Below are 17,306 nucleotides of genomic sequence, written 5' to 3'. Positions count from 1 at the left end.
TGGCCTCATCAACGCGCTTTAGGAATAAAGCTCGATCCAAATGCTGTTCCACCAGTTTATGTAGATGAGCCCCGGTTTGAGAAACATGTTACAGACTCATTAATCAACTTAACTTTGAACACATTTAGCAATACCGATTTCACCAAGAGTGTACTGAAGAACTTTACCTGAAATTTTTAATGACAGGTTGGGAAAATATATTGGTTTCAAACATAAGATTGTTTTAAATGATAATGCTGTCCCTGTCAGGCATAGGGTAAGGAATGTTCCTTTAGCCTATAGGTCCAAGTTAAAAGAAATCCTAGATGATTTAGTAAACAGGAACATGATAGAACCAATTGAATCTTCTCCTTGGGTTTCGCCTATTGTTATTTCTCTTAAGAGCTCTGGCGAACTCCGTTTATGTGCGGATTTGCGCAGTCTCAATAAAGAGATATGGATTGATAAACATCCTTTGCCAAATATTCAGGAGTTAATTTCCGCACTGTCAGGCGCTACCGTATTTTCCTCAATTGATTTAGCTAGTGTATATCATCAAGTAGAATTAGATGAAGATTCAAGGAAATTGACTGCTTTCGTTACCCCAGAGGGCATGTTTCAATATTTACGCATGCCTTTTGGGTTGGCAAGTGCAGCCTCCGTCTTCCAGCGTCTCATGAAAGAACTATTAGCAGACTGCAAAGGGGCTATAGCTTTTCAAGACGATATTTTGATTTTTGGGAAAGACCATACTGATCATGATGAGAATCTTTCATGTGTTCTGGCTAGAGTCCGTTCCAAGGGTCTTACTCTGAAATATAATAAGTGCAAATTCAGGCAAGACAAAGTTGAGTATCTTGGACATGAGATATCAAGTCATGGTATCAAACCTAAAATTAATCATGTTCAAAATATTGTGAATGCTCCTTCTCCAAGTTCAAAAGAACAGTTACTTTCCTTTTTAGGGTTGACTGAGTTCTATGGCAAATTTGTTAAAAATTATTCTGATATTGTGCATCCCTTAAGAATTCTTCTAAAGAAAAATGCAAAATTTGTTTGGGGGAAAGAGCAAGAGAATTCCTTTGGAATACTAAAGAAATAAATTGTTGAAGCCCCGTTTTTGAAACCTTATTCTGTGGGTAAAGAATGTATCGTTTATGTTGATGCTAGCAATGTGGGCCTAGGGGCCGTTCTAATGCAAAAAGACAAAACTGGCGAGTTTGTTGTCTCTTACGCTTCTCGAGCCCTACGTGACGCTGAGAAAAATTACTCTACTATAGAGAGAGAATTACTTGCTTGTACTTGGGCTTCTCAGCATTTCAGACAGTTTCTATGGGGAACAAAGTTTTCCTTAAGAACTGACCATAAACCTCTCATCACCATGCTAGCCGCAGGTGGTGGTAGAGTTCTTACCGCTCGTTTAGCGAGACTAGCAGCCAAATTACAGGAATACCGCTGTGAAGTTGTTTATGTTCCAGGTCGTTTAAATGTTCATGCGGACTGTATGTCCCGTTTCCCAGCCAGTGTGGAAGTTGGTGAGAGTATAGACTGTGATGTTGCGTACTCATTTGCAGACATTAACATAACTTCAGATCAAGAGAGTTCCTTAATTCTTTCAGAAAAGAATTGGTCTGAAGCCATGGAGAATGATGTTGTTTTGAATCTTGTTAAACAATATTTGATTAAAGGTTGGCCTGAAGAAAGGAAGCTCTCTGGTGAGTTGGGGTCGTTTTACAAAGTGAAGGATGATTTAATGCTATCTGAAAACATTATCCTAAGGTCTGATAAGATCATACCTCCCTCTAGTTTGAGAGAAAAGATTTGCAAATTAGCTCATGAAGGGCACATGGGAATGTCTACCACCAAGAGAAGGATCAGGGAACACTATTGGTGGCCTGGTATTGATGCCATGGTTGATAATTGGGTCAGGAATTGTTCTCCTTGCTCTTTAAGTGATAAATCTGTGAAGAGTTTGGCTGTCAACATCACACCCATTGAGTACGCTAATGGTCCTTGGCGTAGGTTAGCAATTGATATTATTGGACCTTTCAGTTATCAGTCTGGTAAGGAAATGTATGGTTTAGTTTTAATTGACTACTTCTCTAAGTGGCTTGAATTAAAAATTGTTGAGAAGATTTCCTCAGAACATGTAATTGATTTCCTTGATGAAATTTTTGCTAGAGAAGGTTTGCCAGAGGAACTTATCTCAGACAATGGGCCACAGTTCATCAGCAATGAGTTTGAGTGTTTTTTGAAAAAATGTGGGGTTATTCACAAAAGGACTTCTAATTATTTTCCACAAGCCAATGGCCAAGTTGAAAGGTTCAACAAAGTCATCAAAGAATCTTGTCAATTGGCCGTTAAGAGTGGTTTGAAGTGGAAGAAAGCTCTCCAGGCTACTCTATTAACTTATCGGTTGTCTCCCAATTCTGTCACTGGTTTATCCCCATTTGAATTATTGCGAGGGAGGAAACCAGGTTCTCAACTCTTTCCCTGGTGGTTAAAAAGTGATACTCCCTACGAGGTAGATTTCAAGGCTTTAAAGAATCGGATTGGGAAATACCAAGAAAGCATGACCCAGCACTCTGCCAAAAAGAAGTATAACTCTTGCAGTGTAAAGGTGGGTGATCGAGTTCGTGTTAAAATGGGTGGTTTGTTTCACAAGAATGTCTCTAGATGGTCTGACCCCATCAAAGTAATTGAAATCTTTAGCAAAGCTGTCAGAGTTGAAGGGGGGAAAATATGGAATTTGAGAAGGATTTCCTTATGCAAACCCTTTGTTACTCCTTCTCAGAAGTCTTCTCTTCCAGAGAAACTTGTTTCAGATTGTCCAGAGAAACTTGTTTCAGATAATTCCTCCGGTATGCAGAAACTTCTCTCAGACCATGTCTCAGATGGGTTCTCTGGCACGCATGAAGTTTATGACAATTTGGAAAAAAAACCTGTAAGTAACTCTGATTTTCGAATCAATCCTGATTCTCGACCGATTCCTAATGTTGTCATAGACAATCAATCAGATGTTGTGTGTGAAGAGATATCATTAAGACGTAGCGAACGTGCCAAGTTTGCTCCTTCTAAGTTCAAAGATTTTATTAGAGTTTGAATTTCTTTTGCACTTCATTTTTTTTTATCTATTTATTTTTTTTTTGTTTTTTTAAAGGGGGGGAGGTGTGTGGTATTCCATTACATGTCATTTAGAACTCTCCTATGTCACTCAGCAGTGTGCCTACTGTTGGAATGTTTATCCTTGAGTTGTACTGGCCTATGATTCCTGGATGAGGATACCTGTTACCTGCTGTGGTTGTTAAGCTGTCTTCCTGCATTAAACCTGCTTGAACCTACTCATTGTGTAGGCTTCTTTACTACACATACTATCCCAGTGACAGTAGTCCCGGAGTGGGCCTGAATTGATAGACCTAAAAGCTCAATGCCCATAGTAGGGTCTAAAGCGAGGACCTTAATGCTGCAGGACGCTCTAAAAATAACTCCCACCCCCCCACCTCTTCCAATAGGCCTAGGAGAATGAAGAAATTTAAACCCAGGAGGACACGCAAATCCGGGGTCAACCAAACAATCAGGACGAGTCCATGTTTCCGTCATGAAGAGAATGTCTAATTCATGAGTATCAATCAAGAGCTGGATCTCTGTACTGTGTTTAGGCAGGGACCTAACATTCAGAAGCCCACATTTTAGAAGATCGTCACTCAGAAAGTCGGCTCGTGGGAGTACCGTATGTAACAGGGTAAATGTTCCTTTATCCGCGTGGTGCTTACCGATTTGAATGAGCGTCTCTCTAGAGTAGGGGGGCCCAGAAGGTAGCTGATCAAGATCTGTTGAGCCAAAACAGGCAGCATAGCTGGCACAAGGCGCTACCTTGGCGCGGACGGGCGCAGACGGGCTTGCCTTAGGCGCGCCTTTGGCGCGCAAACATCGCGCCCGCTGCGCTCGTCCGCTGCGCGTCCGGAAGGTGCACATTTTTTTGTAGGGAGGTGGCCGGCAGTGGGGGGGGGGCGTGGCCTCAGACAAAGGGCGTGGGAATGGTGGCAAGAGTTGTATTGGTTCTTCCGCGGCAGCGCTGAGATCCGCTGCGCGGCCTGGCCAGGAGCAAGCTAGTGCCCTGATATGGTGCCAGGAGGGGAAGAGGGGTAAGTGAATAAAACACACAAAAGTGACTCTCAAATTTTAAAAAATATTCAGGTCGCGCTCCCGGCTTCCGCCTCAGGAGATCTATAGCGTGATACTGAAGGCGCTTGTATTCAGCGTCTTATATATGAGCTCGGCGGTGGGCGTGGCCTCAGGAAAAGGGGCGTGGCCTCAGCGAACGCCGGCAATGGCGGCAAGAGTTGTAGTGGTTCTTCCGCGGCAGGACTGAGATCCGCTGCGCGGCCTGGCCAGGAGCAAGCTAGTGCCTTGATATGGTGCCAGGAGGGGAAGAGGGGTAAGTGAAAAAAACACACAAAAGTGAGTCTCAAATTTTTCAAAATATTAAGGTCGCGCTCCCGGCTTCCACCTCAGGAGATCTATAGTGTGATACTGAAAGCGCTTGTATTCAGCATCTTATATATGAGCTCAGCGGTGGGCGTGGCCTCAGGGAAAGGGGCGTGGCCTCAGCGAACGCCGGCAATGGCGGCAAGATTTGTAGTGGTTCTTCCGCGGCAGCGCTGAGATCCGCTGCGCGGCCCGGCCAGGAGCAAGCTAGTGCCCTGATATGGTGCCAGGAGGGGAAGAGGGGTAAGTGAATAAAACACACAAAAGTGACTCTCAAATTTTTAAAAATATTCAGGTCGCGCTCCCGGCTTCCGCCTCAGGAGATCTATAGCGTGATACTGTAATGTTGACTCTAAGACAGGTGGCACAGCACTCCTTTTTCCTTATAATTGTCCTCTGAACATGAACACCACCAGTATAGTGGACTTGAGAGAGAAACAAGGACCACCAAAGTTTTTAAGGGTGATGCTAAAGCTACTGCCTAAAGAGAAGTCTGAGAGACAGGAACACAGAGTGCCTGTTATAAAACTTGCTGCTACATGTAAAACAAAATCCTGAGATCTGATGATTTAAGCTCTTGTTGTCAGTTGGCAGTGCTGGCTCTTCTGAAGGTCATAAGGAAACAAGGCTTCACAGCTCCTTGGAATCTGGTTTGGCATGAAGGATATTGGGGGCAGCATCATGTCCTGTTTCCGAGGTGTGAAGAATGGTGGTGTCATGTAGCTACTTCTTTTCTACATACTGTGTTAAGTTAGCATGAGTTTATTATAAGGTTTGCACGCCGTTTTCATTCTTGCTTCACTTTTGCACACTAAACATAATTGTTGTTTTAGCTTTCAACCCAGAAGAGCTTCGTGAATTACTAGAGAAATAATATGTTATTGCTCTGATATCAGTTTTGTTCTGCACTCTGTCTGCACAGCGAGTGCTGAAGGCTACACAGATAACTTAACCCAGTGCTGTTGTAAGGTCTGATCTTCGCACCCCTATAGACATAACACACATGCTGCTGCCAAAATCTGTCTCTAGGCGAGTTTTATATTGTTGTGCTGAACGCACAAAAACACACTTGATGTGCTTCGCATGCAGAGAGCTGGTGGAAGGTGATGTGATCCTCCTGCCACTGAGATTTTAAGGTATGGGCCCGCCCTGCTAAAACCCAAATGAGAACTTCATAGATATAAAGATACTGTACTAAATAGGGAGTGTGTGAATTAGACATTGTTAATTTCTATTCATTTCAGCATATTAGTATGCTCTCACCATTCGCCTTTTATGAACTGATAATTATGCTGATAACTTTGTTGCTTATAATATGTTTGCTAGTATTATACAAGATACTGCGTTTGAGAACCTTGCATTAGTAAATAAATATTTCAAATGAGCATGTGTCCTCTTTTACTCCACGTTCTGGTTTGTGATGATTATATAACGAAAGAGTGTTCATGTGTTCCACGATTCCTGAGGTACTCTAAGTTCATGTTCTGGTCTGTCTAAGCATTGGGAGTTTGTTATGACCAATGAGACACTGTAGCTAGCTTGGTAAGGGGATTTTGGGTACTGAGGTGAGTTTTGGGCCATCCTAATTCACCGAGGTTCCAGGCCTCAATGCACGGTACTGTAGGAGAACGGAATTCCCGCTACAGTGGGAGGGGGGATAGAGCAGAACTGGTAGAATGATCTTGCCTGAATGAAACACACAGTATCAAAAACCATGATTTCACCCATAAATACATTGAAATAAACATTGTATGTGTTTTTGTCCATGCTCTCATTCCTATCTACCTCTAACTTCCCCTTTTCAAACCTGTGATCCCTCTCCTCAATCCCCGGACTTACCCATCTTCATCCATCTCCTCTCCATCTTCCTTCACCCCACCTCCAGGAGGCACAGCTAGTGTATTTCCAGAGTATGCAGATCGTTTACACAGTCGGGTATTCCTTGTCCTTGGTCTCTCTGGCTGGAGCCGCCGCCATCTTTGTTTATTTCAGGTAAAGTAACCAGAAATCTAAGCAAGACAGGTACAGTCCCCACATCCCATTGGCTCAATTCTCTGTAGCTCCACTGAGGTGATTGAGGCCACTGATGTGGTGAGAGCTGGTTGATGAGGTGATTGAAGTCAGTGATGTGGTGAGAGCTGGTTAATGAGGTGTGTGAGGCGAGTGATGTGGTGAGAGCTGGTTAATGAGGTGATTGAAGTCAGTGATGTGGTGAGAGCTGGGTAATGAGGTGTGTGAGGCCAGTGATGTGCTGAGAGCTGGTTAATGAGGTGATTGAAGTCAGTAATGTGGTGAGAGCTGGTTAATGAGGTGTGTGAGGCCAGTGATGTGCTGAGAGCTGGTTAATGAGGTGATTGAAGTCAGTGATGTGGTGAGAGCTGGTTAATGAGGTGTATGAGACCACTGATGTGCTGAGAGCTGGTTAATGAGGTGATTGAAGTCAGTGATGTGGTGAGAGCTGGTTAATGAGGTGTGTGAGGCCAGTGATGTGGTGAGAGCTGGTTAATGAAGTGATTGAAGTCAGTGATGTGGTGAGAGCTGGTTAATGAGGATATTGAAGTCAGTGATGTGGTGAGAGCTGGTTACTGAGGTGTGTGAGGCCACTGATGTGGTGAGAGCTGGTTAATGAGGTGATTGAAGTCAGTGATGGGGTGAGAGCTGGTTAATGAGGTGATTGAGGCCACTGATGTGGTGTGAGCTGGTTAATGAGGTGATTGAAGTCAGTGATGTGGTGAGAGATGGTTAATGAGGTGATTGAGGCCACTGAAGTGGTGAGAGCTGGTTAATGAGGTGATTGAAGTCAGTGATGTGGTGAAAGCTGGTTAATGAGGTGTGTGAGGCTAGTGATGTGGTGAGAGCTGGTTAATGAGGTGATTGAAGTCAGTGATGTGGTGAAAGCTGGTTAATGAAGTGATTGAAGTCAGTGATGTGGTGAGAGCTGGTTAATGAGGTGTGTGAGGCCAGTGATGTAGTGGGAGCTGGTTAATGAGGTGATTGAGGTCAGTGATGTGGCAATAGTTGGTTAATGAGGTGTGTGAGGCCAGTGATGTGGTGAGAGCTGGTTAATGAGGTGTGTGAGGCCAGTGATGTGGTGAGAGCTGGTTAATGAGGTGATTGAGGTCAGTGATGTGGTGAGAGCTGGTTAATGAGGTGATTGAAGTCAGTGAAGTGGTGAGAGCTGGTTAATGAGGTGATTGAGGTCAGTGATGTGGCAATAGGTGGTTAATGATGTGTGTGAGGCCAGTGATGTGGTGAGAGTTGGTTAATGAGGTGTGTGAGGCCAGTGATGTGGTGAGAGCTGGTTAATGAGGTGTGTGAGGCCAGTGATGTGGTGAGAGCTGGTTAATGAGGTGATTGAGGTCAGTGATGTGGTGAGAGCTGGTTAATGAGGTGTGTGAGGCCAGTGATGTGGTGAGAGCTGGTTAATGAGGTGTGTGAGGCCAGTGATGTGGTGAGAGCTGGTTAATGAAGGGATTGAAGTCAGTGATGTGGTGAGAGATGGTTAATGAGGTGATTGAGGCCACTGATGTGGTGAGAGCTGGTTAATGAGGTGATTGAGGTCAGTGATGTGGTGAGAGATGGTTAATGAGGTGATTGAGGCCACTGAAGTGGTGAGAGCTGGTTAATGAGGTGATTGAAGTCAGTGATGTGGTGAGAGCTGGTTAATGAGGTGTGTGAGGCCAGTGATGTGGTGAGAGCTGGTTAATGAGGTGATTGAAGTCAGTGATGTGGTGAGAGCTGGTTAATGAAGTGCTTGAAGTCAGTGATGTGGTGAGAGCTGGTTAATGAGGTGTGTGAGGGCAGTGATGTAGTGGGAGCTGGTTAATGAGGTGATTGAGGTCAGTAATGTGTCAATAGGTGGTTAATGAGGTGTGTGAGGCCAGTGATGTGGTGAGAGCTGGTTAATGAGGTGTGTGAGGCCAGTGATGTGGTGAGAGCTGGTTAATGAGGTGATTGAGGTCAGTGATGTGGTGAGAGCTGGTTAATGAGGTGTGTGAGGCCAGTGATGTGCTGAGAGCTGGTTAATGAGGTGATTGAAGTCAGTAATGTGGTGAGAGCTGGTTAATGAGGTGTGTGAGGCCAGTGATGTGCTGAGAGCTGGTTAATGAGGTGATTGAAGTCAGTGATGTGGTGAGAGCTGGTTAATGAGGTGTATGAGACCACTGATGTGCTGAGAGCTGGTTAATGAGGTGATTGAAGTCAGTGATGTGGTGAGAGCTGGTTAATGAGGTGTGTGAGGCCAGTGATGTGGTGAGAGCTGGTTAATGAAGTGATTGAAGTCAGTGATGTGGTGAGAGCTGGTTAATGAGGTGATTGAAGTCAGTGATGTGGTGAGAGCTGGTTACTGAGGTGTGTGAGGCCAGTGATGTGGTGAGAGCTGGTTAATGAGGTGATTGAAGTCAGTGATGTGGTGAAAGCTGGTTAATGTGGTGTGTGAGGCCACTGATGTGGTGAGAGCTGGTTAATGAGGTGATTGAAGTCAGTGATGGGGTGAGAGCTGGTTAATGAGGTGATTGAGGCCACTGATGTGGTGTGAGCTGGTTAATGAGGTGATTGAAGTCAGTGATGTGGTGAGAGATGGTTAATGAGGTGATTGAGGCCACTGAAGTGGTGAGAGCTGGTTAATGAGGTGATTGAAGTCAGTGATGTGGTGAGAGCTGGTTAATGAGGTGTGTGAGGCCAGTGATGTGGTGAGAGCCGGTTAATGAGGTGATTGAAGTCAGTGATGTGGTGAAAGCTGGTTAATGAAGTGATTGAGGTCAGTGATGTGGTGAGAGCTGGTTAATGAGGTGTGTGAGGCCAGTGATGTAGTGGGAGCTGGTTAATGAGGTGATTGAGGTCAGTGATGTGGCAATAGTTGGTTAATGAGGTGTGTGAGGCCAGTGATGTGGTGAGAGCTGGTTAATGAGGTGTGTGAGGCCAGTGATGTGGTGAGAGCTGGTTAATGAGGTGATTGAGGTCAGTGATGTGGTGAGAGCTGGTTAATGAGGTGATTGAAGTCAGTGATGTGGTGAGAGCTGGTTAATGAGGTGATTGAGGTCAGTGATGTGGCAATAGGTGGATAATGAGGTGTGTGAGGCCAGTGATGTGGTGAGAGCTGGTTAATGAGGTGTGTGAGGCCAGTGATGTGGTGAGAGCTGGTTAATGAAGGGATTGAAGTCAGTGATGTGGTGAGAGATGGTTAATGAGGTGATTGAGGCCACTGATGTGGTGAGAGCTGGTTAATGAGGTGATTGAAGTCAGTGATGTGGTGAGAGCTGGTTAATGAGGTGTGTGAGGCCAGTGATGTGGTGAGAGCTGGTTAATGAGGTGATTGAAGTCAGTGATGGGGTGAGAGCTGGTTAATGAGGTGATTGAGGCCACTGATGTGGTGTGAGCTGGTTAATGAGGTGATTGAAGTCAGTGATGTGGTGAGAGATGGTTAATGAGGTGATTGAGGCCACTGAAGTGGTGAGAGCTGGTTAATGAGGTGATTGAAGTCAGTGATGTGGTGAGAGCTGGTTAATGAGGTGTGTGAGGCCAGTGATGTGGTGAGAGCTGGTTAATGAGGTGATTGAAGTCAGTGATGTGGTGAGAGCTGGTTAATGAAGTGATTGAAGTCAGTGATGTGGTGAGAGCTGGTTAATGAGGTGTGTGAGGGCAGTGATGTAGTGGGAGCTGGTTAATGAGGTGATTGAGGTCAGTGATGTGTCAATAGGTGGTTAATGAGGTGTGTGAGGCCAGTGATGTGGTGAGAGCTGGTTAATGAGGTGTGTGAGGCCAGTGATGTGGTGAGAGCTGGTTAATGAGGTGATTGAGGTCAGTGATGTGGTGAGAGCTGGTTAATGAGGTGTGTGAGGCCAGTGATGTGGTGAGAGCTGGTTAATGAGGTGATTGAGGTCAGTGATGTGGTGAGAGCTGGTTAATGAGGTGATTGAAGTCAGTGATGTGGTGAGAGCTGGTTAATGAGGTGATTGAAGTCAGTGATGTGGTGAGAGCTGGTTAATGAGGTGTGTGAGGCCAGTGATGTGGTGAGAGCTGGTTAATGAGGTGATTGAGGTCAGTGATGTGATGAGAGCTGGTTAATGAGGTGATTGAAGTCAGTGATGTGGTGAGAGCTGGTTAATGAGGTGATTGAGGTCAGTGATGTGGCAACAGGGGGTTAATGAGGTGTTTGCGATGGGATTTGATCAGACCTGCCGAATGAGCGTGTGAGTAAGTCACTGGCAGTCCATAGGCAGACACGGAATGACTATTGCAGTCTATCTGAGAATCTTTAAGTAGTATTACAATGGAACAATAGTTTATTGGCGTAACCCCCTCAACGATTTTATCAAACAGCTAGGAAAGTAAAAAAGAAGAAAACTCACAAAAAAATGACCTACAATGTGACAGTGTCCTGGAAAGGGGGCAAGGAGGGGTAGTGCCACCAAACAAGTAGAAGCTTGCACTACTAAGTTCAGCGATTTTCTAGTTTAGGCTCTATAGTAATATAAACACACACTTCCCTGGTCTTACACATATTTTTTCTTTGACCCTACTGCCAAATTAACCAGTCCTGCTAATACCTTGTCGAAACAGCCCTGCTTGTGGGGCCACCTTCCAGCTTCTGCCTTCCAAGAGGCACAGCGCCAAGAGGCTGAAGTGCCAGGTTTCAGAGCACCTTCTGCTGTTTCCGATCACAAATCTCTTGGGGGTGAGGTAGGAAATCTTCTCTCCCTCGCTGTCAAGGGTGCAGGGCATCACAGTGATTCCATGTAAAATGCCGGCCGTCAAAATGTAGACTGAAAAAACCTAAATATCTAATGCCAGTACATGAACCATACATAAGTATACCCCTACAAAACGGCTGACCTATGTTAAATTCCAAGATCCAGTCAAACTCACTTCCCACCTATTGATACCCTCACTGGGTCTAGTTTACGCTATACAAAACTTCATAAATAAATTAATAGTTTTAAGGCTGGGATAATATACTGTTGTAATTCCAGGCTTAGCACTTTTGGGCACATGCTTGAGATCAGGGTCAGGTTCATGTCTATTTTTTGTAGGGAAAAATGTATCTATGGGAGTTCTACTAGCGGTAGATTTTTTCAGTCTTTGTTTTTGAAATCTTTTGTTTTCACCTGCTACCACCGTAGGTTTCAGACAACAGTCATGTAGACCTCCTCGAACTTGGGCACCAACAGCAAGCCTGCCTCACGGGCACCCCCCTGGTGCAGATCTCCCCTGGAATCATTCTTCACTTCTGCAGGGACATAGGCAAGCAAGAAGCTCTCCTGACGCAGAGATGGCTCGCCGTCCCCAAAGATATTCAGTGACCTTGTCGAACGGTTGCCACTAAATAGGGAGAGGCTTAATTTTGTTGGAATTTTTAAGCCCTTTAAAAGACCAACTGGAAACTTAACGGTGCCAGCCTCCTCCCCTAACGACAGAAAAGCATATGGAACTCGAGCATGAGTTTCTTAACAGACCTTGAAATCATACGCCTTGATTCTGCAGGATATCTCTTAAAATGCTTGTTTGGGAGAAGATGCTATTTGTGGTTCTTGTCAGCTTCAGCAAAGAACCTGTCGCCTGGGTTCTAGGGCTTTAAAAGGCTTTCCCCTGCTGATTTGGCTCCAATCCCGAATAAGCCTAGGGGTGGGGCTGAACTGCAGCCTCCCACAGCGGGGTGTATTTTCTGTGTATGGTTTTAATCAGACAGGCCGCCTAAACAATCAGATTACCTTTTCCAGGCCAGCTCACAACGTTACTTGAAGCCTAGAAAAATGTAAGAGTTCCTAACTTCAGCAAACTTGTTTTATATAACCTTGGGAAAATCGGATAGGAAATTCGAAATTTTAATAATACATTTCACAGTGCTTCAGAAATCGCACAGCTAGTCTTTCCGGTATCTGAATATATATCTGAATGTTTAATATGGTAAAGTTTGAGTACCATGTCAGATGGGCCTAACTGGGTCCTTTCCTAAGGTTATGTTGCTTTTAAAAACAGCACTGGGATACCATTGTAAAATTAGGAGAAAAGTGTATAACATTGTACCCTTTTAAAGTTCCACTACAACTCTTCAGAGGCTGTGCCCGCTGCTTGTGCACTGTTTAACACTTGTGTGACACGTTTACAAGAATATTACCCCTGGTAGTGATAGACACAAGGTGTGTCACAAATGCACAAGCCAAATCCTCATCTGAGGCCAAAATGACAGTACAAGAGAGGGCTGATAGATGACCTACCTAGTGGGACTGTATCACATCCGAGCTCTCAATCCCTCTCTCTATCATGCTTTTGATTATAAGGCGTTGGTAGTACCTCTTGTGTTGACGGTTGACCCAGTGGTTATGGGTGAGTTTTCTTTTAGAAGTGCTCTGTGTATCTGTGTTTCCAGTTTCTCTACATCAGTCGTATCACCTGTATTGCTGGTGCTCCTTGGTTTGCATTGAGCTCTGTTGTGCTAGTGTTTGTGTGTCTATGCTGACGGCCGCCCCAGTATTGGCAGATCCATTGTGTTTGCAGTGATGGATGCTGGTATTGATGTTCCCCCTGTGGTGGCAGAGTCCCTTTGTAAACTATAACACTAATGGGGGAGAGGGTGTGATTTTTTTAAAAGAGGAAGGACCATATCCTCCATGCAGGAGGGATTGCTGCTTCCTCTTATTGGCCACCCTGTTTAGGTCCCAGCCTGGTGCTCTGTCCAGGCTGTGATCAAAAACATGGCTAGCGGGTGCAGTGATTGATTAGAGGGCCATTCTCGAAGATAAATCAACGTGTATATGTACTCATGTGCATATTTATAACTACACCTAGGTGTAACTCTACACTTTTTTGGTATTCGCCATTTCTGAGGGTAGAGTTAAACCTTGGTGTAGACTTACATGCCTCCACCCCTGCAAACCAGAAAGTGGAGGCTCCTACTACAGGATTTCTGAGTGTAAAACTACTACTGCCGTATGATAGATGAAGGTCACGTGTCCTGTCTGAGGGTTTGCCGTCCTTCAAACACTGCACCTGCTAGATATATCCAGAGTTCCCTCGAATCTGTGCTGTCAGTGGACGCAGCCTCACCAAAGAACTGAGGTCTTGTGATCTTGCCCCTTGTCCAGGCGCCTCTGGGACCTGCGGCACCGGATCCACCTGCACCTGTTTGTGTCCTTCATGCTTCGGGCTGTGTCTGTGCTGGTGAAGGATGCCGTCCTAAAGCATCAGTACCAGGCCGCATTGGACCCAACTCATGCCTGGCTGGAGGGTCACCACACAAAGGTAAGAGGGGTCATCGAAGGTCAAATCAGCTTGGAGGTCACTATGTCTTAACGGCCCTAAGCCAAGCGCAGATGATGACCCACTTAAAACCCATGTCTGTGTCAATATGCCTCTTGTGTTTTTTCAAATGTCATATGCCAACCCTATCTTTAGCTGCTTCCATTTGCTACTCTACCTCTGGCTGTCCCATTCCATCATTATCAGCCTGTCCTTCCTGCAGCTTCTTCTATCTGGCTTGTATTCCACTAAACTGGAGTATCTTTGCAGGTTCTCTCATCCACCTGTCTCTCTACTTGCAGGGCTCTCGCATCGGCCCAACACCCTCTTTCTCCGGGTAGCGTCATCTACCTGTCTCCCTTTTCATCTGGGCTCTGTCAAAAACATGTCAAAGACTACACAGGGAAAGCGAACCAGGCACACACGGTCTTTGGGGAACAATAGGAATCTCATCACAACATGACAGAAACCTTCAGGAGGAGTGCAATACACATGCAGAACTGGGACTGGGTGTGAATACTGCAAGGGGCACAACTGTAGGCAATGGAGGGTGGCGACCCAAACAGGATTGGACCAGGGGTGCAGGCATGGACCACCACAGTGCAGGAAGTAGAACAGATATTGAGGTGGAGGAATTGGCCAAAGAGAGTATGCCAGCCAAGAATCAAATGCCACTAGAAATACCAGGGATTCATGACAAGAAATCTAGCAACTAGAAAGGAAATTAAAGTCTCATTGAATAGGAATGACAACTGTGTTTTGGGACTGGTGGATTATAGTTTGATCCAATCCGCCCCTAGTGGTTCCCTTGGATTAGCTTGGGTATCCCTGTAAACTCGGTGACACCTCACACCCCTGAGGAGACTGCAGCACTAGAATCTATACCCGAGGACACTCCTCGCCCCGACTTAACCAACTTGAGGACTACATCTTGCGAACAAGAACATTTAATTAGAAATGACAGAAGCAGGTAATACCCAGCATGCACAGATAACCTGTAGAAACAGGCAGTGCTAAATGGCCAGAAGAACAAAAAGTAGCAGATTATTCCACGGTGGCACAATAAAATTGCAGAAACTGTCAATATACTACTGCTACACGAAATAGGCAGAAACAGGTAACACCCCAGCTTACATCTGGAACAGCAGAAACAGTTAATACCGAGCTCGCACTCGTGACTGTGCCCAGTCTGGTAAGAAAAAAAGACAGTAACAAGTTGCCACGTGCACCTGGTCCAACCATGAAATGATTAGCGCCCATAGCAACACAAGAATTGTTTTCCGCACAGAGGCACTAGACCATAAAAATACTAATTACAAACAAGTCCATAAGCAGGGTTTGGCTTTCTACAGCGACACATCTGTGTCAAAATATCTCAGAAAACAAAATGTGGTCCACAAATGAAGAAACAAAAAAATAAAATATGATAAAAACAAATAAAGAATCAATACTCTCTGTACTTAAAAAACGAAAGTTAATGTATTTAGGCATAATAAATTAGGCAAGTACAAAAACCCTATTTTCCTTAGCTTTACCATAATCAATAAAATACTAGTATATACATGAAGTGGGTGTGGGAGGGTGTTGGCCATGTGCAGCTCACTGATGTGAAAGCCATACTCACTGCATTAAAGCAATGAGTACATCTTATAAATCTGCTTGGTCAACACAGGTTAAAGGTTGCTTTCATTGAGAATCTCCATCCAGGTGAAAAAATACACTTCGAATCCATAGGTGAAAACCCATCGGCAGCTCAATATAAATTGAAATAAAAACCTAAAAACAATTAACATGTCCTGGTATGGGCTTAAATAACATTAATTTCATAACGAGCTAACAAACAACGAAACATACCAAACTTGAAAGCAGCCACACACACGTTGAAAGAAACTTTTAACATTGATGTGACAGCATCACTGGGCCTGCTTGCCACAGGAGGCTGGTGCAGCACATGCTTCTGAGCTGGGCGTGTGGCCAATCTCTCCCTTGCATTGCAGGAATGTCCAAAGCCCTCGCGCTGTAAAAGGTATTTCCACTAAGCCCCACAAACCTCTTTGCGTGTAAATATTAACGAGGCAGGAATCGGGCTTGCGACTGCTAGTGAGCAGTTGTAAACGCTGCCACGGAGGCCTGCGCGGGTCAGCAGGCCTCCATTCCCGAATGTGAAATGACTGTACTGGCATTGTGCCCTTTGCCCTCATAGGGGCCACGCGCCACAAACAGCTGCTGCACGCTGTCTGCTCCCGACGAAGTCGCACGCCTGGAAAATGTGGACAACTTTCTCTTTGCAAATGTTTCATACCTGTCCACAGAAGGTCCTAAAAAGTTCATGCGGTGACCACAAAGCATTTATGGTGGTGCGACCATCTGTGCGGCCCCTCTCCCGCCTCCCCCATTGACCTCCTTCTCTACAGATTCCCTCACTGACACCCCCCACCCGATCCCCTCACCACTCCTTAGTTCGTCTCTCACTAGCATTTCATTTGTTTTATGGCGCTACTCATACCAGTGTAGGGCGTCGGAGCACTTTACATCACATACATGCTATACAAAGGCAATAAACCATATATGTGTAAATCAGTCTATAGGAAATGTAACATAGGACAATGAGGGCGACACGTTGTAGGAATCACGTCATCCATGCTAATAGGCCGTTTTTGTTTATTTTAATGTTGCTTGCACTGGGGAAACACAAACTGTACTAATTACAATGTATAACTACCCAAACAAACCCTTTTCAGCGACATTAGGATAATAAAAGGGTGGGGAAAAGCTTAATGTTCGCATCTATACCCTGCAGTTTGCATGCAGCTCTTTGATGGCAGTCCAAAGCTAACTGTGCTATATTAGGATTGTAATTTATGAACTGCAAGTAACAAAGGGATCTCTGTGACGAAAGTAGTAATCCATTGAGCTATCCACATAAAAAAACAGGTCTGCGATCTGCATGGTACACGTTCTTTGCAGCAGGCATATTAAACCTCTGCGCTACTTAATTATGAGTCAAAACTGCCACTAGGCAACACTCGATCTTTCTCCAGCAGGTACTTTAATCACCTGAGTTATCTTGACAATTTTATTGTTTCTGCAAACTGCTGGACACACAAGTAACTCTGCAGCAGGTGATTTAAAACCCATTAACTATTTCTAAAACAGCGCCTGTCACTGGCTCCCCACCCCGAACTCAGCGCTATGTGCGGGCGCACCCCCCTCAAGCCCCCGGTCCACACAGTAATCACTATATTTCCACTGCAGCTGGTTTGAGATATGGGCCATATATTTGCCTGGACAGAGCATCATACACAGACATTAGGGGGTGCAGGAACCATTGCATAATCCCCTAAGGCCCACAGATCATATTCGCAGTGTGGGAATTTGCCATTTTTTTCAGTGGTTCCCCCACCTTTTGCCCTATCTGTTTTCTTGGATTTGGAAATCTGTTCACTTTACACCTGCTAACCAGAAGCAAAGTGCTTGTGCTTCCCCATTTAATACTACAAAATGTTCTCAAACCTAATTTACATAATTAAATATCCTATACGGCCATAGTATATGGTGCAGAAATGCACCCATGACATGGAAAGTTAAATGTCACTTGTGTA

The 17,306-nt window shown here is 44.9% G+C and overlaps 1 protein-coding gene across 4 annotated transcripts in view; it reads left to right on the top strand.

The window, feature by feature from the left end:
- The window catches only part of LOC147702493 (glucagon-like peptide 1 receptor), a 461,965-nt gene that overhangs the window by 223,409 nt on the left and 221,250 nt on the right, over positions 1-17,306 (top strand). For 3 of the 4 annotated variants that reach the window (XM_086928795.1, XM_086928798.1, XM_086928797.1), the window contains 2 exons: positions 6,353-6,459; positions 13,551-13,707. The exons of the other annotated variant lie outside the window; for it this stretch is intronic. In XM_086928795.1, the coding sequence (XP_086784921.1) occupies positions 6,353-6,459; positions 13,551-13,707 (264 nt within the window). The remainder of the gene's footprint in view (positions 1-6,352; positions 6,460-13,550; positions 13,708-17,306) is intronic. 4 annotated transcript variants of the gene reach the window in all.

This window comes from Lissotriton vulgaris, chromosome 7 (genome assembly GCF_964263255.1).
Source record: "Lissotriton vulgaris chromosome 7, aLisVul1.2, whole genome shotgun sequence".
Taxonomy (NCBI): domain Eukaryota; kingdom Metazoa; phylum Chordata; class Amphibia; order Caudata; family Salamandridae; genus Lissotriton; species Lissotriton vulgaris.
This window is presented reverse-complemented; position numbering and strand designations above follow the sequence as displayed.